Source organism: Cnephaeus nilssonii (assembly GCF_951640355.1).
Source record: "Cnephaeus nilssonii genome assembly, chromosome: 13".
Taxonomy (NCBI): Eukaryota; Metazoa; Chordata; class Mammalia; order Chiroptera; family Vespertilionidae; genus Cnephaeus; species Cnephaeus nilssonii.
The window spans coordinates 36,877,342-36,899,907 of record NC_137084.1 but is presented as its reverse complement, the minus strand read 5'-3'; the positions used below and the strand labels follow the sequence as shown (position 1 = coordinate 36,899,907).

The 22,566-nt window shown below is 46.5% G+C and overlaps 1 protein-coding gene across 3 annotated transcripts in view; it reads right to left on the bottom strand.

The window, feature by feature from the left end:
• Window positions 1-659: 659 nt before the first annotated feature.
• SBF2 (SET binding factor 2) overlaps window positions 660-22,566 on the bottom strand; it is a 369,973-nt gene continuing 348,066 nt past the window's right edge. For all 3 annotated transcript variants that reach the window (XM_079788328.1, XM_079788326.1, XM_079788327.1), the window contains 8 exons: window positions 14,797-14,923; window positions 11,952-12,079; window positions 10,582-10,815; window positions 8,778-8,882; window positions 7,179-7,369; window positions 6,433-6,520; window positions 3,170-3,301; window positions 660-2,156 (listed from right to left, as the gene is read on the bottom strand). In XM_079788328.1, the coding sequence (XP_079644454.1) occupies window positions 2,058-2,156; window positions 3,170-3,301; window positions 6,433-6,520; window positions 7,179-7,369; window positions 8,778-8,882; window positions 10,582-10,815; window positions 11,952-12,079; window positions 14,797-14,923 (1,104 nt within the window). In that variant the 3' untranslated portion in view covers window positions 660-2,057. The remainder of the gene's footprint in view (window positions 2,157-3,169; window positions 3,302-6,432; window positions 6,521-7,178; window positions 7,370-8,777; window positions 8,883-10,581; window positions 10,816-11,951; window positions 12,080-14,796; window positions 14,924-22,566) is intronic.

Sequence of the window (22,566 nt, the reverse complement as noted above, 5' to 3'; positions counted from 1 at the left end):
GTTATTCCCCGGTGTTTATGTAATTGAGTGACTGGGGTGGGGCTGGAGAGAGCACACCAGAAAGACCAACCTTGTGAATAGAGCCTGAACGTTCAGCTTCTGGGGGGAGGAGGGAGGCGGTGAACATACTGAGGTCCTGGGAGGGGGGCACGCCCTGAAGCAGGCAAGTCTGCTCTGAAACGAGAATTCAACTTCTTCTGCCTAAAATCCTCACAAATTGCCACTGTGAGGATGGAACTGTGACCCCAAAGCGGCAATGTACTTACCAATCTCTCCCAGCTCATCACAGCCAGCCCTCTCACCTGGACTCTGCAGCCCTGTGTCTAGAACCTGAAGCTCGTGCCTGCTGTCGCGTGCCCGAGGCTCCGTGCCGAGCAAAGGGCAGCGATGACGCAGCAGCCTGAGGTCTGACATGGTCCCGCTGTTTCCCCGTGAACCTCTGTCCCACGTGAGTCCTGAGCGCTGCCCCGTGGGCGCCTGCACTGCAGAATGGCTTCCTCTCACAGAAAACGAGGGATGCTCTTTCTTAAGAAATAACTTTAATTCCAGGGGTTAGTGAGTGTAAGGCAGGGAACGCCTTTATGAAAGTTAAAAGAATCCAGTTACAAAAGAAGCACTGGGTTTAGTCTCAAACAGCTGAGGGTACAATGGGCTCCGTATTTTACATAGTACAAAAATTTATTTCATATACAAAGAAAAATACAAAGAATGTGCAAAAACCATTTTCACAGGTGGCAATTTATAAAATGAAAATGATAGAAAAATCCTTCATTCTTATTATTCCCTCAATTTCTTATGTCACAGTTCTATTTCCTAGTGTGCAGATCATTTTAACTTTGAAAATCTGATTTATTTTTAACCTATAAAGACAAAGAGGTTTTTAAGTTTGTAAAAAGTGAACCAATTCATTAAGGAAATCTTATTTAATTTTATATTAAATTATAAGCAGACTAACTGAAGAACAAGGATATAGCAATCATATATACATATTTTTGAAATATTAGTTTGGTATTTAACATATTAACAGTTCAAAACTATGTCCTGCTCTAGCTCCCTGCCTCCCTGGCCACAGGGCCTCAGAGGGGCTGCTCTGTCGCCGAGAACAGCCTCCTCAGACCCTAAGCTGGACAAACACAAGGTTATCAAAAGGAAGGGCGATCCGAAAGCGGTGCCTACGTCCACGTGCTGAAGCGCCGTTAGGGTTTCCAATCGTGCGCGTGGGCTGTGGATAAGCCCTCGGCAGAGGTGTTGCGAGGTCATGAATAGCTGGCTCTCTTCCACCGTCTCCGCTTCGTCGGGAGGTCAGTGCAAGCGCTTGTTTTGCAGTGAGTGCGTTCCGCTTCCGCAGGTCATGTCGTGAAGGAAGCTGTCAGGGAGCAGACACACAGGAGCACAAGGTCCCCGGGGAGTCTGCGGCCCAGCGAACCCAGTGTTTGGAAGCAGTACTTTCCTGTGTTGGCGTGGTCATTGCTACATCATCCCCTGACCACCTGTCCATCAGGACACTCCGTGTGCCCTCACTCTGCCCCCACTGAGCACCGATGTTCTTGCCGCGGAGCCCGGCAACAGGGCAGAGGTCATGGAAGGACCTTCTGCAGCACCAGATGGCTGAGCATCTCTAAGGTCAGGTGCTAAGAGTAGGAGCCGCTGATGGGAAACCTATTCTGTGCAGAATGTAACACTCTTGGAGGATTTTGATGTTTGCTTGTCAGAAAGCTCTCCAAGGAAGTGATGACCTTGGAGAACAAAAGGACCCAGGTAGGTGCACCATTGGCCTAGGGGATGGGTACCAGTTGGCTCAGGAAGCATCTTCTGACCCTGACCACTCAGACCCTGTTAGAGTCCTGGGGCTCTTGACTAGACCCGGGTGACTCATCCACTCAGGCCAAGTAGACAGAGCGATGCTGAAGGAGGGGGCTGGGCGAGATTGGCCAGGAGAGCCTCAGGCCCCGGGCTGACTCACAGAGCCGAACAGGCAGCTGTCAGCTCCTCGAGGACTCGTGCACTTTCCCGATTCGGAGCGTGAGCCTCTCCTCTCTCTCCCACTTGGGTGGGCATCAGGCGTCAGAGATGCAGTTCTGGATCCGGTCCATCCACTGTTGGGCACTCTGTCCATCCTGGGCACAGAAGTTGTACACACGTTTGCTGGTCTTGAGCTACAAAACCAAATGAAGAGAATGAGATGGAGGGCAGGCTGTTCTAAGGCTTCGGGCAAGTACGCAAGGCCATCCCTGTGACCGCACGTCCCCGCACTGCCCAGAAGTGCTGAATCTCTCTCCCTTCACTGCCATACTGTCAGCGCCTTTATGTTCCCCTTACCTTTCTATCCCCAGAGTCACGATGAACATCCCCGGCAGATTAACATCTGCCAGAAGGTGCTGGCAGAAAAAGGAGACGCACGAGGACCACCTTACTTGGCATCCTCCCTGACTGAGGAGAGGGCTGGACGGCGGAGCCTCTGGTGGGTCCCAGGCCCTGCAGCAGCAGCGCAGTGAGGTGCTGAGTAGCGCCCTGTGCTCCTCGGGGGAGCCGAGACTCACCCACACGGAGATCAAGGTGGCTTTTGTGTCCACTTCCACCCCCTTCTCTGGTCTCCAGTCTCCAACTGGGGCCACACTGGAAACCCAGAGTTAGGGCTGCAGCCTCACAGCCTGAGCCAGGCCCCGAGTGTGACCTCTGCCCTTTATGAAGCCCTGCTTGGCTCTGGGGACTAGATAAGTCCCGTATCACGTGGCCCATAAAATGCCCAAGGCCCACTAATAGCTGCTGAAGATGTCCGGTAGACAGCCACCACGTGACTAGGACAGTTTTTGTGGACGGTCAAGCGTGAAGATACCGGGAATGAACGAGGGAGCGCCTGTACCTGACAGGAGGTGGTGAGTGAAACAACATTTAACAGGGAGTTCATTTGCTTCCAGGTGCGACGGGACACCTTTTGAAGGAGCCCTTTGTGCAAAGGAGCGTGCAGCTTCTGAGACATACGAATAGCTGGGGGAGGTCAGGGTGGGGACAGAGTGCTGAGTTCAAGTTCTGCAGCGATTCCCATGGCCAGGGGGTCTGTGCCCCATGCACCGTCACCACCCATTGCTCCGAGGCTCCACAATTCTCGGAGGAGATGGAGGTGAGGATCTTGTGTAGAGCCCGAAAAAGACAAGTAAGATCAACTTACATCAAAGAAAGCCTTGTCACTCGTGTGCTTTGGGGCCCCCATGCTGGGGCCCGCAGGGACGACCATTTCCACTTCAGCCAGATCAATGTGGCCCTTACAGCTGGTGTCCTCACCCGAGTCATAGTATCGCAGCTGGAACCAAAGGGTGCAGACTGATGTAAGGGACACAGAGAGGGAAAAGGGCCTGGCTCTTCAAACTGAACACTTCCCTCTGTATCTATCTGAAGTATGCTGAGAAGAATAGACAAAGAAAGCACAGAGGGAAGGCAGGGGTGGAGGTGGGAAGAGATCAACCAAAGAACTTGTGTGCATATATGCATAACCCATGGACTCAGACAATAGGGGGGCGGGAGCAGGCTAGAAGGGGGAGGAAAGGGGACATATGTAATACTTTCAACACCAAGTATATAAATAAGAAAGAATAGACAAGAAATGAAAAACACTGTTTGCTTTTAGGAAATAATACTAGGTGGCCAGGAGAGAGAAGAAAAAAAGACATTTTTTTTGAAATTTAAACAAATAAGTGAATTACATTATTAAAAAATAGAATTAAGTGTCAACTAACAACTGTAAAAACTATACATTACATAACATATAAAAAGGGGTTAATGTTTAGAATCAATACAGAATTCCTAGAAATTGATAAGAAAAAGATAACCTAGTAAAGAAATGGTCAAAGGAGCTCAACAAGCAAGTCACAGAAGAAACACAAATGCCCTACAAACTCCTACAAAGATGAGCAACTTCACTGACCAAAGAACAGGAAGTGAATCAATGATACTTCACTTGCACCTACATTAAGAAATGTTAAACATGGCTGATAATATCCAGTTGAATGTAAAGCACTACATAATCTTAGTGGGGATATTAACTTGCTAGAGATTTTTGGAGAACAACTTGGCAATACCAACTAAAATGTCTGCTTATTGATACACCCTTCCCACCTCTACAACTTCTCCTACAGAAACACTCTTGCAACCGTGCCAAGATACACGTATAGCAGTTTTCTTCACTGTTTTTATCAGCTAAAACGGAAAAGATGTATCTGTCTTTCAATCGGGTGTTGGTTAATTACAGGGCAGGACAGCAATATATGGAAGAGCATACAGCTTTTCAAAAATGATAAAGGTCTGTATGAACTGGCCAGAAAATATGTTCAAATATCCTATATAATAAAAGGCTAATAGGCAAATTGTCCCCTTGGGAGTTTGACTGACTGGGAGTTCGACCACCTGCTATGACGTGCACTGACCACCAGGGGGTGGTGTGGAATGAAGGAAGGCCCTGGCCAGCAGCCAGCGGCCAGGGGGAAGGAAGGCCCCAGCTGGCAGCTGGAAAGCCCTGATCAGTCCTGATCACAGGCCAGGCCTGGAAACTCTACCTGTGCACAAATTTCATGCACCAGGCCTCTAATATTATATAAAAAAGTGAGTTTCCAATTAGCACGTAGCTATAAAATAAGTTTGAAAAACAGAATAAGTAGCATAACATTTGATTGAGTGGTACTTGTACCAGGACTGTCCTGTATACACTCATTTAAACTTCCTAGCAACTCAAACTACATATAATACATCTACATCGACACACAGATGTATAAAATTATTTAGAGAAATAGGTACCAAATTGTTAATAGTTACCTCTGGGATTTGGGGGCTCAGGGGGCTCTCCCATCTTTATGAGGTATTTGAATTCAATACAACAAACATGTATTAGTTTTGGAATATGAAAAAAAATGAGCAAAACTTTTTTAAATGAAAGATGGCTGGTGAAAAGCCTTCCTGGCCCACAGTCAGATTCCCGCTCTCACTTCCCAGAAGGAGTGCCCGGAGCCTTGGGCACTGAGTTCCTGGCCTGGACTTTCCTGTCTCTCCCTCAGGCCTGGTGTAAGCAGGGAAATGGAAAACCTGTCACCTTTCATACTGAAGCAATCCCAAAGATTGGTAGGAACACAAATATAATTTGACGTAATTGTAAATTACAGAAAGACTATGACATTCTCCTGTGTTATATTTCGTGATTTAACGGAACTTTTATACATAGTGTAGACTTGATTTCAGAGCCTGTTAAGTCTAAAAAAGGCTTGATTGCATAATTGAAAAGAAATTCTCGACATTCTTCCCCAAAGACTACACAGCCTTATGGAATCCTTTGAACGAAGGGAAAGGTGATCTCCGCATAACATCTTCACCTGGAAGGAGTTTCCAGATGTGGGTCCAACCAGGGCACAGGGCTGAGGGTAACAGTTCTTATCGCTCTCCACAGGCTCCATTTTAGAGACGCCCCAGGCCTCCAGCAGCCCTGTCAGCTCCAGGGACACGGGAGGCCACGCGACTCTCATTAGTGAGGGTGCAGAGGGGCTGGGGGTTTGGCTCGGGGTCCCTCTCCCCCGGCATCGCTGAAGCCAAGCTTATGACACTAAGGATGTGTGGGCTTCAACGGCAGTAGCTACGAACCTAACAACAGGCAACAGACTTCCCGACACGTCAGTGAGGTCGGTCTCGCGCTTGCCCACTGTGGGTTCCGGGTGTGGGCGGGCCTGCCCACCTGCCTGTTTTGGGGCCTCCCCTGTTGCTGCTGTCTATGAGGAAGAAGCATGCCTTCTTTAGAACCCTGTGCATGGCGGGCAAGGGAAGGTGTGCAATCCCACTTGTCGAATCAATGAGTGCCCTCAGTTGTGCGTGGATGCTTTAAGCTGCCGGCCGAAGGTAATGTGTATTCTGGGAGTGCTCACAGGCTCCATATGTGCACACAACATGCAACACGCTGAAATCTCAGGGTCTCCCGGTGTGGGTTTACGAGTAGAAGATATCTGAGCATTAAAAAGCAGAATTTGCCCGGCTGGTGTTGCTCAGTGGTTGAGAATTGATCTATGGACCAGATCACAGGTTCAATTTCCAGTCAGGGCACATGCCCGGGTTACGGGCTGGATCCCCAGTGTGGGGTGTGGGGGGCAGCCAATCAATGATTCTCATCATTGATGTTTCTATCTCCCCCTCCCTTTTCCTTCCTTTCTGAAATTAAAAATTTTTTTAAAAAGCAGAATCTATTGCTGTTAATGCTCTGGGCCCAGCTGTCACTGTCTCCGCCAGCATACGCCAGGCAGAGCCACTCGGGAGCTTGCCTCGGAAGGCCCCTGCCCTCGTGCAGGGACATGCTGATGTCAGGGGAGCATCTGTCCAGGAGGGATGCCCCATCTGCACACAGGCGCAGCAGCTGGGCACTGAGCGTAGCCGAGAGGGATTTCTGTAGGTTGTGAGCATTACCTGGTGTTTTGTTACATCCAGAACGAACCAGCGGGGCTTCCAACCTTTCAGCAGAGCCCCTCTTTTGTAAAGTGTTCCTTCAAAGGACCTAGAAAAAATGACAACAGGGCAGTTCGTTTTGATTTTTCATTAAAAAAATTTTGTAAAGGGATGTCGGCAGAGTTTGTTCGTTAAATCTCTATTTCCCTCAAATGATCCCAAAAGAAGAAAAAAATAACCCAATCAGAGTTCTCCCTAGAATGTTCCTACTGGACCTTTGGGGAAAGACCGCCGCTTTCTGCTGGAATTACCGAACTGGTGGGGCTTGGCGCTCTTGGTGGCCACCTTGGGGCCACGCTGGGCCTGACGCATCCCCGGAGCCGGCAGAGCTGGCCAGGGGGCAGAAGCCTCCCAGTTTCTGCGAGTCGGTTCCTGTCTGCGCGCTAGCAGGAACTGGGTTTCTGTTTGCCCTGAAGCAGTGCTGACTACCACAGACTCCCTTAGGAGACTGGCAGACAGGAGGTAACAAGAATCGGGACTCAGCCAGATCACTACAACCTCCTGGCATATTCTAGTTGTAATTTTCATCTTTCCTCTTCAAAGAACCATCTAACACATTGAAAACAGAAACAAAGGAAGACTCAAAGCAAATCTGTTTTCCGTCTACAGAAGGCCGTGCTGACTGGCCCAGCCTGTTAAAAGGCCGGGGCGCGGCAGAGGCAGGCGGGGAGAGCCCCGCAGCCTGCCCAGCTGGGCTGGCACGTCACCTGTTCTCGTCGTTCTTGGACGTATACTGGCTGTACAGCGTGGCGGCTCTGCGGTCCACGCCGTTGGACGGGGAGACGCTGGTGCTCTGCTCCTCCGCCACGCTGTCCGGGAGGTGCAGCAGGGACCTCTTCTGATAGGACGGGAGGTTGGTGGACACAATCCCTGGGGAGCCTGGAGGGTGTCTCTGGGGCTGAAACAGAAAGAACGGGAGCTAGGAAAGCTTTAGTAGACTTTAAGCTGCTCATCCGGTAACTTCCTTCCTAAAAATTTATCTCAAGGGGAAAATGGAACCAGTAAGCAAAATGTGCATAAAAAGATGTTTATCCTGGAGTTGTGTATAATAGTAAAAGACTGGAAATAAGCTAAATGTCTATCATTAGGGGACTGGTTAAAAAACATTTCCGTACAGTGGAATTCTAGACAGCCATTAAAATCGATGCCTCTGGTTTATTATACAGTGACAAATGGGAGGACATGTGTGCCACGTTACGTAAAAAAAAGAAAGCAGGCTTTAAAATAGTATGTGTAAGAAATCCCTTCTACATGTGCACTTAGAACAAAACAAGTTTGACAGCATTGTTCTTTATTTCTACGTTATAAATTATGAATTTTATCTTCTATTTTATAACTTTCTGTGTATTGTCTTATTTAAAAGAATAAATATATCACACTTCCATAATCAGAAAAAAAGGACAAAAAACTATATTTTTCCTGAGAAAAGAAGAAGTTAGGCGTCACCCACCTATGGCCTGAGAACAGCTCCTGACCTGCCATTTGAAGGCAACAGACAGTGCCCGAGGGCCCTTCCAAGTCACTCGTGCTTTCTGCTGCCCTCCTCTCCCCTCAGCCCACTGTGACTTCTGACCTGCTGACCTCCCTGCTCCCCAAAGTGCTCTCCAGGACACTGTCCCAGCTCCCGGGGTTGCCCTGCAGCCAATCTGACGTGGGTTTGCCTGGTGGCCGCACCAAGTAGCAGCTGTGTGATCCCTGTGCCTGTCCTCATGTCTGAGATGGACCCACGCCCTCACTGTGTGATGGTGCCCAGCACAGGACCTTGCCCATATTACGTGCTTGATAAAAGTTTCTTATGTCAGAAACAGGAAATGGGGCATGAGAAGCAGAAAACGAGTATTTGGTTTTAAAGTATTTTGATAAATGTTTCTTAATTCAGAAACAGAAAACGTGTGTGTGTGTGTGTGTGTGTGTGTGTGTGTGTGTGTAAACAGCATCTTTTGTCTTTTTAAAATACTTTATTTTTCCTATTATTCCTCTGGAGCAAACCTGGTCTTGGCATTCCCCTCCTCCCTCATGTGGTAGAAGATCAGCTGAAACCACAGAGGCTCTGAGATAGAAGAGAACCCAGTAATTTCCCGTGGACGTGGCCCTGAAACATCAGTGTTATGTCACTGTGGTGAGGTGAGGCACTCAGGAAGTATTCGGTGATTTGGAACTTTCTGCCCTGGAACTCCAGGGCACGGCCCCTCCCTTTGCCCATATCCTTTGGCCATAGCCCCCAGGGTTACCTGGCAGCGGCCCCACCTGACCTAGCACCCTCGCAAAGCTCAGCAGTAGCTCCTCAGGGGGCTGGGCCAACTCACGCGGTCTGCTCTGGGCTCTTCTTTGAGGTCCACGGCTACCCTTTCCCACAGCTGCTGCCACTTCTCGGGGGTTTGGTTCAATTTATGCTCCAATCTTTCAATTTCCTGCAAAGTAATTAAAGGCGTTTTCGGACAGATCAGTATTTCATAGAAGCCACGTCTGGGCACTGGCGCAGATGAGTGGTGCGGCCACGGGCAGCTAACGGCCGTGGTAAACACGGCCTCGGCCTCCCGAGCCAGAACAGCGTGGAGCTACAGCTGATGCGAGGCACGAGGCAAGGGTGATTTATGAGGATCTGTAATCAGGATGGTTTATACAGAACTGCTTCAATACAGAGAAGAAATATGTATCCCAGACACCCTGGCCAGCCCACTGGAAATCTGATGGCCACAGCAAAAGGTCAAGCACTGGGCCAGTGTCCAAACCCTAATAGCTGAGGTGGATGGGAAGTCTGTCCTTGACAGAGGACCCTCAACTCTGATGACTGAAACCAGATGTGGAAAGAACAAGTCAAGAAATTCCCCAGGAGCAGAGTTTCCCGCGGCAGGGGAGCTGGCGGTCAGCACGGCCCCTCTCCAGCGCTCTCCCCAGGCACGCTCTTGGTCGGACTCCGACTGCGACTCTTCAGCAGCTGCCTGGCCCCCTCTCCGCGGGCTGCTGCTCTCACCAGGGTGGCTACTGCCAGGATGGTTTCTCTCTAGAATATTCCGTGTGGAAGACACTGGCAGTGCTCCCACCAGGCCATCAGCTGCCCACACTCGTGACCAGAGGAAGCGAGCACCCACAGAAGCCGTAACCCAGGCCTGACTCAGGCTGCCTGCGCAGCTCAAACAGCTGGAAGCTGCAAATTGCTGCATTTGCTTGACTGCTTCCTCGAACTACTGGATAACTCATTTTTGTATATGGTTTAAAAAAAAATTTAAAAATTGATTTCAGAGAAAGGAAGAGAGAGGGAGAGAGATAGAAGCATCGATGATGAGAGAGAATAATCCTGCCTCCTGCACGACCCCTACTGGGGATTGAGCCTGAAACCCAGGCATGTGCCCTGACCAGGAATCGAACTGTGACCTTCTGGTTCATAGGTCGACCACTGAGCAACACAGGCCTGGCTGGAAAACGCATTTAAAAAAACATTTTTATTGATTTCAGAGAAGGGAGAGAAAGAGAGAGAGAGAGAGAGAGAGAGAGAGAGAGAGAGAAAGAAACATCAATGATGAGAATCAGTGATGGGCTGCCTCCTGCACACCCCCTATTGGGGTGTGCCCTTGACCGGAATTGAACCCAGAACCCTTCAGTTCACAGGCTGACGCTCTATCCACTGAGCCAAACCAGCCAGGGCTGGAAAACTCATTTTTATTGAAACTCTTTTCTCCAGCTGAGCCTGGTCCCCCACTGCTGCTGGGGAGCAAGTTTGGTTTCCTCTTCCCCCTGGAGCTACCTCGACCAGAGTGGGGAGAGCCACGCCCAGAAGTCTGTGAGCCAGTCCGTCCTAACCAGCCGGATTCCCAGGCCTCCTTGCCTCCGCGGAGCCCCGGTGTGTCTGCACGCCGCTGACTTACACCGAGGAGGCTGGTCGGAGCCTCCGCGGAGCCCCGGTGTGCCTGCACGCCGCTGACTTACACCGAGGAGGCTGGTCAGAGCCTCCGCGGAGCCCCGGTGTGCCTGCACGCCGCTGACTTACACCAAGGAGGCTGGTCAGAGCCTCCGCGGAGCCCCGGTGTGCCTGCACGCCGCTGACTTACACCGAGGAGGCTGGTCAGAGCCTCCGCGGAGCCCCGGTGTGTCTGCACACTGCTGACTTACACTGAGGAGGCTGGTCAGAGAGTCGGGCTGCGTGCAGCCGACGTCGTCATAGCACGGCCACACTGTCCTCCTCTGGCTCTGCGGCCCAGCACCCCCAGCCAGTTCACCGTCCTCAGTGGGGAACTGCTTGGGGGTCAGCATCATCCAGTCATATGACGGCCCCGTGGAGAGGGTCTCCTCGATGTAGTAATCCCACTTCTTGAGGCTGGAGACATTTACGTTGGGCTTCAGGGCCTGTTTAAAGAAATTTGTGAAATATAGTTTCATCTTGACCCCAGGCTTACTTGTAGGCCAGCCCCTAGAATTTGCAGGGTCTGGGGCAAGAGTATGAATAGAGGTTCAAATATCACATGTCTAAATGTACACATCAAAATAAATGATTAAATAAAGTATATTCTATCCTCCTGCTTGGACAAATATAACTCCGTAATGACCTGGAAGGCCAGGATCAACTCTGGGGCTCCTAGAATTCTACTCCGGAAAGTGTGTGGCCATGAGGAGCTGGTCCCGCCCCAGTCCTCGGCCTGACCCCCTGCTCCTCCCACCCATCTCTCTCCTGTAGTCTGAGGGCCCTATATGAACGGGTGTGTATACCCCAGCCCAGCAGCTAAAATCTGTCCACGTCCTGCCAAAAAGCTACGTCGTAGCTGCCCTTTGGGCCTAGGGCGACATGCTCTGGGTTGGGAGACAGACTTGGAGAAGTGGGCTGGAATTTGGGTAAGAAATTTTGAGGCACCAGAGGGTGGTTTAGATGAAGGAGGGGCATCTAAGCATGTACGCTTGGTTTCTCATACCCCTCAACCCTGGAGAAAGGCCAGCTGGGGCCCTAATGCACGGGGCCAGGGCAGGGGCCTCCTTGCCCCTCAGGGAGGTGCTACTGCTCATCAAACCAGCCTGTCCCATCTCAGAGCCTCGTTCACAGAGGTGTGCATGGCAGAGCGTGGCTCCCCTGGGAATCAGCCTTCCTGGACCGGCTCCAAACACCCCTGCTTCCCACAGGGTTCCCCACGACTTTGGCACAGATAGACTTAGAGAACTCTTCCCCAAAGTATTTTAGATTTTTCAGTTTAGACCTGTTGAGGTTTCCAGCTTTGTTTGTTCTTTCTTCCTGGGGAAAGTTGACTTGCTTTGATATTCCTGAAGTTATCCCTGGGTTTTGGAGGCCAGGTCCCAATTTTTTTGTGGTCAAGACTCTGGTGAACAGTCTCTATTCCATCATAACCCTAACCCATAGTCTATCAAACTTTTGAATAGCTTCTGGTATGAAACCTAATCAAACATTTATAAAAAGCCTAAACGGCTATGTACATTCAAAATAAGGAAAACTTTGACATGAAATATTCAGAAAATGAAACATAAATGCTTTTTACCTCAACTTCCACTGGTGAATATAAATAATTAAAGAAAATGGGACTCCTCTTGTGCATTCTGTCAACACACTCCCAAATACAAATTCCTTTTTTGGCATGCTTATCTCCTTTATCATCAAATAAAGTTCCTGTAGGTCCAAAGACATTCAACAAAACTCAAATAAATCAACAGTTTGTCTAAAAGCATGATGTGTGTAGCAGATGAAAACTGGAATATTTCTTATGGCTCCACAAACAGCAATGTACGTGCAAAAACCTTAGGAAATAACTGCAAAGCTAAAGATAGGAATGAACTTCACAGTCACATGGACACAGATCCAAATGGAAGGGAAGCAGCTGACAAGGTTTCCAGCATTTCCAGGACATCACGACTCTCTTCCAATCTACATTCTGCATCTACATTCTACATTCTACACCTACACTGAGACCCCAGAGGCTAGCCAGGAAACATTCTACACATTCTTCCAGAGAAAATGGAAGGACTTAGAGTTGATTTGATGAAACTTAGTTAAAAACATAATTTTATGTTTCTTTTTTAAGTCATTGAATGTTTATTATGAAGCCATTTCAAGTGTTTTCTTGTTTAGTAGTTTATATACACCGCAAATCATGGTCATGGAGACTTGGATGACAGAAGGGTGTGGTCTGGACTCTGGGTGACTTAAAAACAAAAGCTGAATTTAGGGGGGGCCTTTCAGGGATTTTCTGACATTATTTTTGTACCTTTTAAAAGTCAGTCTCTTACTTACATGACCCCACTTTGTTTTATTTTTATTTTCTATTTTTTAAAAATATATTTTTATTGATTTCAGAGAGGAAGGGAGAGGAGAGACAGAAACATCAATGATGAAAGAGAATCACTGATTGGCTGCCTCCTGCATGCCCCCTATTGGGGATTGAGTCCAAAACCCAGGCATGTGCCCTGATCGGGAATCGAACCATGACCTTCTGGTTCATAGGTTGATACTCAACCACTGAGCCACGCAAGCCGGGCCCCACTTCGTTTTTAATTGAGAGGACTATGTGTTGGGGTGAGGCAGGAGGTATTTTTTTTTAAAAGGCCAGGACGGGTGCCTCTCTTAGTAATGCTGTCTTGCTTTGAATGAAATGACTCAGTCAAAAATCAATAAGCATTTTACCAGTTTAACATAAAAGAATGTCTTAAGTCCAAGGCTGCACAAAATCCTATGAGGCCCCCCCAAGACTAATTAATGTTTTCTTCTCTAACTTTGAACCGCAGAGCCCAGTACACTAGTTCTCAACGTTGGCCACATGTTAATAACACCAAGGGCTTTAATCTGAGGACAGGCCCCAGAGATTAGTTATTTTAAAAGTTCTCCAAGTAATTCCAGCGTTCAATGTAACCAGCTCTATTTAATGCCTCCTCAACACATGGGTGTGTAAGAAATTAAGGTTTCTGATTAAGATGTGTGGGATGGCAATTCTATGAGTCAACAAAGGTCTGGAAGTACTAACAGGGTGGGAATGGTCTCACCAGTGTTGTCTCCCTTACCAAAAGTAAGAAGTATCTTACTAGACAGTTTTTCTAATCCTTTCTCAAGGATATCTTTTTATTGATTTTAGACAGAGAAGAAGGGAGGAGGAGAGAGAGAAACAGCAATGTGAGAGAGAAACATCAATCAGTTGCCTCCCGTATGAAACCCCAACCTGGGTATGTGCCCTGACTGTTGGATGGGATGAGGCTCCAACCAACTGAGCCACATCAGCCAGGGTTATTAGACGATTTTAATAACATGCATTGGAAAGCAATATTTCCTGATTTCATATTTTAAATTGAGAACATCAGTAAATATTTCAGCCACTAAAAGAGTCCTTGTTATGAATATACAGGTACATATAATATTCTGAAAATTGCTGATTTTAAAAAAATTTGCCTGTCTTCTCAGTCATGTGTATCCTCCCCTTCCCTCTCCCTACAACAACAAAAGAATGTAAAATCCCCCTGGAAAATGTTTTCACAGGGGTCGACTGAGTTTCAGCATTTACTCTTTACAACTATTACTGCTGTGAAAAATTATAATAACAAATAATGATGGTATACCTAAAATTTATTGAGTGCTTACTATGTGCTAGCAATTGTGTTAAGAAATTTACAAATATTTCCTACTGTGCTCATCATGACTCAAAGGGCCATTTTGATGAGGAAATGGAAGAAACTCAGAGAAGTTCTTAACTCGTCCAAAGAACTCAGTTGGTGCTGGAATGTAACCCAGGTCTGTTTCTGCCAGAGCCCATGGCATTTAAAAAAAAAAAATATATATATATTTTTATTGACTTCAGAGAGGAAGGGAGAGGGAGGGAGAGATAGAGAAATATCAATGATGAGAGAGAATCACTGACTGGCTGCCTCCTGCCCCCCACTGGGGATCCACCCTGCAACCCAAGCATGTGCCCTTGACCGGAATCGAATCCTGGACCCTTCAGTCCACAGGCTGACACTCTACCCACTAAGCCAGACCAGCTAGGCTGAGCCCACGGCATTTACTGCTACTCAAATGCCTCCAAGGGCAGTGCCTTTCCCACCAGAGTGTGCCGGGGGTGGAAAAACAGTCAAATGTTTCTCCTCAAACAGGGATGCCACGTTGAGATGCTAAAGTAGTAAGCAGATTTCACTTTTCAGAGGTGCTTCAGGGATGACCACTTGCAGGGCCACACACATTATCTCAGAATCCGGGCCTGTGTTCACATCCACTCTGCTTCCCTTGTTCAGGCTGAAACCCTACAATGGCCTTGCCATACCTGAGGCAGTTATGTTAGTAGAGGTTTTAATAAAAAACACACAAAAGTAACAAAAAAGATAAAACAAGAGCATGCAAACACATACCGTGCTCTAATCTTTCATAGTCTGAATCCAGGAGAAATGTTTTAAAGCGATTAGATACGTAGTGGAAAGCCAAGAACTTTAAGTAATAGAGGTTGAATTCAAACTCGGTTGGATACTGGTTGTGAACCTGTAACACACAAGGCAAAGAAAAGAGTAAGAATCAAACCAGACAAAATGTGGAGGCCATGCCTCTGAGCGCTGACTGAGGTGTGCAGGACACCGTGTGGCCACTTAACCGCATCCCCGCCATGAGTGAGGGTGGGAGGGAACCAGCTTTTCCGCACCTTGCACGTGCCAGATGCCTTGCGAGGGTTTGTTATAACAATCTCATTTACTCTCCACACTGCTAACATAATCTCACTTAATCTGCATAACAACACTGCAGGATCAGCATTGTTTTTCTGACTTTACTGAGACATACAACACTGTGTAAGTTTAAGGTGTACATGTGATAATTTGATATGCAGGTCTCTTGTGAAATGATTACCACAGTAGGGTTATAGTTAGCAACTTTCAAGTATTGTATTATTACCTATTAGGCCTGGTGCACGAATTCATGCACCAGTGGGCTTTGGCCTGGCCTGTGGGATCGGGCTGAAACTGGCTCTCCGATATCCCCTGAGGGGTCCTGGATTGCGAGAGGGCGCAGGCCAGGCCGAGGTTACCCCATCAGTGCATGATTGGGGCCAGGGAGGGATATGGAAGGTTGGCCAGTTGGGGAGGGACAGCGAGAGGGTTCCAGGGCATGTCTGGCCTGTCTCGCTCAATCCCGATCAGCCAGACCCCAGCAGCAAGCTAACCTACAAGTCAGAGTGTCTGCCCCTGGTGGTCAGTGCACATCATAGTGAGCGGTGGAGTGGCCTTAGCATATCATTAGTTTGGTTGAACAGCTGACCAGATGACCAGACACTTAGCATATTAGGCTTTTATTATATAGGACTAGAGGTCGGGTGCACGAAAATTCGTGCACTAGGCCTGTGTTCACATCTGATCAGGGGAAGGCGCCGCCCCCATCATCCTGCTGCTGCTGCCACTACCGGCTGCGGTGATTGTGAGGCCAGAGGCCTGGGCCTCGCAGCGCTGTGGCTTTGTCCAGATGGACGCCCGCCCTAATTAGCATATTACCCTTTTATTAGTATAGTCAGTCACCATGCTGTGCATTGGGTCCTCAGAACTTCTTATAATTGGAAGTGTTTACCCCTTGACCCACATCTCCTTATGTCCCTCACCCCCCAGACCCTGGCAACTACCATTCTGCCCTGTTTCTATGAGTTTGGCCTTTTCAGATTCCACATCCAAGTGAATTCATACAGTATTCATCTTTCTATGACTTATTTCATTTAGCATAACGCACTCAAGTTGTTGCAAATGGAAAAATTTCCTGATTTCCTCATGGCTGAATAATATTTCTTTATCCATTCACCTGCAGGTGGGCACAGGTTGTCTCCATGTTTTGGCTATTGTGAAAAATGCCGCAGTTGACAGATAGAAATGAACATGAGTTATGGTTCTTGTTTTTCAGGCACGTGTGGTGAATTAATATGCAATGTAACAATAAAAGTTGTACTTACGTAGTTTGGTGGTGAAAGGAATGAGGAGAAAAGGTCATTTAGGGAGATAACAAGGGAGGTTTTCTGGACAAAAGAAATGTGTGCCTGCCTGAAGGCAATGTAGAAGGAGCCATTCAGAGAGAACAAATCATACAGAAAGAACTGATAACTAAGAGAACAAGGCCCTGGGAAAACAAGAATAAACAAGGCCAAGGGCCCAGAAATAGGGAACAGTCTTGGAAAGGAGAAGGGACAGAGGAATAGATAAAACAGAAAGATATATTCAAGTGCCAGGGAAGGCGGAGGAGCTCATGCCTTTAACCCTACATTTTCATCAGTAGATAGGCAGTGAGATCACTGGACACAGCCGTAAAGATAAGGGAATGCCATGGGAGGGAGGGAGGGAGCGAGGCGAGCCGGGACCAGTCCCCGGGCACCAGCATACTTCAGGAGGCTTCGTGCAGACTCTGTGGAACCATCTTCTGTTGGCAGAGGGTAGGCTGATGACCTCGTGACACTCTCCAACCCACCCAGCAAGCTCACCTCTGCATTCTTCAAACAATCTCTCGGGACTAGTTAGAGAATTGTGTTTGCTTGAGATAAGTTCCAATCATAGTTGTCCTTGCTTGAAAGCTGTTTTAAATGAACACTGCTGGCAGGCTGTCCAAGAGCCAGCTTTTCTCTCCATGTTTAACTTGGCAACATGGACCCATACTTGTCAGCCAAAGTGAGCAGGCATGTGGATAATATGCCAATTGCTCAATAGATCAATGGGAATTTAAAGTCATAATCCGATATCCTGATTTATCAATTGGGTAGAAACCAGGTTTTCTATGATGATGAAAAGTTTTTCCTTTCTCCAACACTTTCTTACTGGCTTTTAAATTGAACTAAAATTTTAGCTCAAAGCAGTACAGAATAGTTTTAGGAAGACTTAAGAGCGTTGTACTCTCATGCCGTGGAGCTGTGCTCCTGCCCTGAGCTCCTGCCCTTCCTGCTGCATCAGGCTCCATGGACGGGAGCGCCTGGGACCGCTGTGACAAGGCTCTGAAGGGCTAGGGAGTGCGCCTCATGCCAGGTTTTTTAGAACTGTAAGCATATGTATTATGTATGAATTTCCTCGTCAGTGAAAACCAAAGGAATAAACATGGGTTTCCTGTGATTACTAGGGTATGTTATATGAGCAACGAATTATAAAGCTTAAGCATACTTGAAGAGTTTATTCTTATAATTAAATAAAACATAAGTTAATCTAATACATATTTAATGATCAATATTATTTTGCAGCATAAAAATAAGTTCATGTAAAGTGGTTGTTATAATTAGTAATACTTTCTTTTATTTCTAAAATGAAAAATACAATTTTAAAAAACAGCTTTCTTTCCTTGCTTTGTTAGCCCACTACGTCTTTGGCTCAAATATTAACCATGTCCTCTAGTGCAACAATCCTCTTTCAGACACTGTCCCTCTGATGCAGACGCACACCAGAAGACACGGCCCTGGGTGTGGCGTTCCACTAGGGGTGGGTTCCCGGCTTCTTTCTGGAGCATCGTGCAGACCTACAGTTCCCTTCCTGACCTGGTCATTTAGTGCTACGGCTCCTGGCTCCTGGCTCCGAATCAACAGCACCACTCCAAGGGACCAGCGTGTGCATGATGGAGAGGGGGTGGCAGGACAGAAGGAGACAGGCCTAGGAGGATGGAACTTGGTTCCCTACCATCTGAGAGTCTCAGGGAAGAGAAACCTGCAATGTGCTTAGGCAGCATGAGCTCCAAGAACAACTGTGCCCCAACAGCCCTTGAATTAAGCCTCAGGAGCCACAGGCCAGGCCCCGAGCTCACTGTGTTCAGGGAAGAAGAGTCAGAGCTACAGTATTTCCACGGACCCCGACCACAACAGGCCCTAAAAACTCTTAAAACACTTTTATTAAACAAAGCCCCAGAAAAACAACACATTTCCCTCATGACCATTCACCACAGAAACCACTCGCCTCATACACATCTGTATTTTTTCTGGATTATTCTGATATTTAATACCCTGAGGAATATAATTTTGAAGACCCACTTCTGATGTAAAGTAGCATGGAAATGATAGTGAGTATGACCTTAAGTTGAACTTACAGGCATATCACATGCTGGGACTAGAAGCAAAACTCCTCTACAAGTGGAAATGCTTTCACAGCCCATTGTACTGAGTGACTGGCCTCACCACAGACCCTGAACTTGGGAGCACTCGTGTGTGTGTGTGTGTGTGTGTGTGTGTGTGTGTGTGTGTGTGTGTCTGCAGCTGTGTGCCACACCGACACCTGAAGGTGCTAATGCTTGGAGCGGAAATACAGTCTGCCCCCAAACTGGGGTCAATTATCAGGTCTATTGGAAGAGGAAGCAAAGATGCTGAGCAATTTGTTTGCTTGTTTTTTTGTTTTTGTTTTTTACTCTTTAGTAACAGTTTAAGCAATAAGCATGCAAGAAGTTCTCAATGAAAAATTGGATTGACCTGAACTCTCCATTGATTAATACTTAGATACCACATTTGGAATCTGACATTAAGAAACACAAGGAATTTTCTGAAATGTCTTTCTACCACAATAATAAAGACGTAATTGCATTCATAAGACAAAATACGGTGCTTAGATTTCCAGTAAGAAAGAAAAATGACACTTCCTCCATTAGTCATACAGCCCAGGGACTCATTGCCTTCTTTCCCTCCTTTAAATGGGACACTGGACTCTTCTACAGTACACATCACAGTGGTCTCCCACAGGCACAGTCCTCACGCGCCCCATGAGCTATAATCAACATACAACAAATTGCACATATTTAAAGTGTACAATTTGTATGTTTTGACATAGCTATACACCTTTGAAACCATCACCACAATCAAGATGATGAACCTTTCTGCCTCCTCCTGCACATTTCTCCCTAAGCAACCACTGATTTGCTTTTACTTTATATTAATGGAATCATAAGTATGTACTTCTTTTGTCTGCCTTTTTCCACTAAGTGCAATTATTTGAGATATATGCATGTTATCAGTAATTAATTCCTTTTTATAGTTAAGTAGTATTCCATTGTATGGATATTACTACAATTTGTTTATTCATTCTCCTGTGGACAGACATTGGGTTGCTTCTAGATTTTTGGTTATCCTATATAATAAAAGGCTAATATGCAAATTGTCCCCATGGGTGGGAGTTCAACCGACCCGGATTTAGATGTGCGCTGACTACCAGGGGGTGGCAGCGGCAGGCAGCCAGGGGAAGGGAGGCCCTGGCTAGCAGCCGGCAGCTGCTAGGGACCCTACCCGCACACGAATTTTGTACACTGGGCTTCTAGTTACATATAAAGCTGCTATGAACAGTTATGCACAAGTCTTTGTAGGGCATAAGCTTTCATTTCTCTTGCATAACCATCTAGTAATGAAATGCGGAGTCATATGGAAACGGGTATGTTTAGCTTTGTAAGAAATGACCAAACGGTTTTCCCAAATGGTTTTACAACTGTATATTCCCATCAGCAGTGTTGGGAGTTCCAATTCCTCCACATCCTTGTCCACACTGGAGGTAGTCAGTCTAAAAATGTCAGCCGTTGAAACAGGTATGTAGTGGAATCTCATTGTGATTTTAATTTGCATTTCATAATGATGCATGATGTCAAGTATCTTTTCATTTGCTTATTTGCTAGCTGTATATCTTTGGTGAAATACAAATGTTTTGCCCGTAAGAAAAGTAGGTTGTTCGTTTTCTTATTATTAAGTTTTGCATGAATCATTTACAAATATTTCCTTCTAATCTGTGATTTTTCTTTCCACTTTCTTAAGTGATTTGTAAAGTTTTTAATTTTGAAAAAGTCTAATTTATCAATCTGTTCTTTTATGAATCATGCTTTTGGTGTTGAATCTAAGATATCCTTGCCTAACCCAAGGTCACAAAGATTTCTTCCTATGCTTTCCTTTAAACGTTTCATAGTATTAGGTCTTATATTTAGGACTATGATCCCTTTTGAGTTAATTTTTATATTGGTGCTAAGAATGGATTAATTTTTTTTTTTTGGTATATCTGATATATGTCAAATTGGCATCATTTGTTGGAAAGGCTATCCTTTCTCTACTGATTGCTTTGCATCTTCATAAAAAAACCAATTTTCCATATATCACATAAGTGTGGGACTATAGACTTTATTCTATTTCATTGATTTATTTGTCTAACTTTACATCAATTATTACAGTCTTGATTACTATAGCTTTAGAGTAAGTCTTGAAATCAAATAGTGCTATTCCTTCATTTTTTTTCTTTTTCAAAGTTGTTTAGAATATTCTAGATCCTTTGCATTGCCATATGGATTTTAGAGTTAGCTTGTTAATTTCTACAAAATAGCATCCTGGGCATTTGATTGTGACTTCATTGAGTCTTATTTGGGGAGAGTGGCATTTTAACAATATTAAGTATTTTGATCCATGAACAAGAGGTATCTCCTGATTCATTTAAGTCTTTACTTTCAGTAATGTTTTCTAGTTTTCAGTGTCCAGGTCTTTAACAAATATTGTTAGATTTCTTTCATGCTTTTATGGTACTATTGTAAATGGTAATGATTTTTAAATATCAATATTCCAATGGTTAATTTTTCATAGAGTCCATAAATAATTATGTTGCTTCTGAATAAGATAGTTGTACTTCTTCCTTTCTAATGTGGATGTCTCTATTATTATTATTTTCTTGCCTTATTGCATGGCGAGGACTGTTAGTACAACATTGGGAAGTGGTGAAGCAGACATCCATGTCTTGTTCCTGATCGTAGGGGTACAGTATTTTGTCTATTAAGTATGATGTTAGCTGTAGGGTTTTAAAATAAATACCATCTATAGTTTGAGCAAGTTCCCTTCTATTCCTGGTATTCTGAGAATTTTTACAGGGAATAAATGTATTTTGTCAAATCCTTTTGTTGCATTTATTGAGATGACCATATGGTTTTTATTTTTTAACTAGAAGCCCGGTGCACGAAATTTGTGCACGGCGGGGGGTTGTCCCTCGGCCCAGCCTGTACCCTCTCCAATCTGGGACTCCTGGAGGGATGTCCGACTGCCCGTTTAGGCCCGATCCCACTTCCCTAAACGGGCAGTCGGACATCCCTCTCACAATCCAGGACTGCTGGCTCCCAACTGCTTGCCTGCCAGCCTTCCTGATTGCCCCTAACCGCTTCTGCCTGCCAGCCTGATCACCCCCTAACCACTCCGCTGCCAGCCTGGTTGATGCTTAACTGCTCCCCTGCCAGCCTGTTTGCCCCCAACTTCCCTCCTCTGCCAGCCTGGTCACCCCTAACTGCCCTCTCCTGAAGGGTTGATCACCTCCAACTGCCCTCCCTTGCAAGCCTGGTCCCTCTCAACTGCCCTCCCTTGCAGGCCTGGTCCCTCACAACTGCCCTCCCTTGCAGGCCGGGTGCCTCCCAATTGCCCTCTCCTGCTGGCCATCTTGTAGTGGACATCTTGTGTCCACATGGGGGCAGGATCTTTGACCACATGGGGGCAGCTATATTGTGTGTTGCAGTGATGATCAATCTGTATATTACTCTTTTATTAGATAGGATAGAGGCCTGGTGCACGGGTGGGGGCTAGCTGGTTTGCCCTGAAGGGTGTCCCAGATCAGGGTGGGGGTTCCCTTGGGGTGTGGGGCGGCCTGAGCGAGGGGCCTGTGGTGGTTTGCAGGCCGGCCACGCCCCCTGGCAACCCAAGGGGAGGCCCTGGTATCTGGAATTTATTTTCCTTCTACAATTGAAACTTTGTAGCCTGGGGCAGCAGCCATTTTTGTGGCAGTTAATTCACCTTCTACAATTGAAACTTTGTAGCCTTAAGCGGGTGAGCCCGGCCAGGGTGTGCGGAAAGCTTTGCTTCCCCTGTTGCCGCTGGCAACCCTGGCCTGCTCTCTCAAGCTCCATTCTGCCGCCATTTGTTTGAATTTGTTTACCTTCTATAATTGAAACTTTGTAGCTTGAGTGGAGGCTTAGGCCTGCAACGGCTATGGAAAACTTGGCTTGCTCTGTTACCTGGGAAACCTTGCTCTCTGTGGCTGCAGCCATCTTGGATTGGGGTTAATTTGCATACTCGCCCTGATTGGATGGTGGGCGTGACTAATGTAGCGGAGTGATGGTTAATTTGCATATTACCATTTTATTAGAGAGGATTTCTTAATATGGTGAATTACACTGATTGATTTCAAATGTGAAAC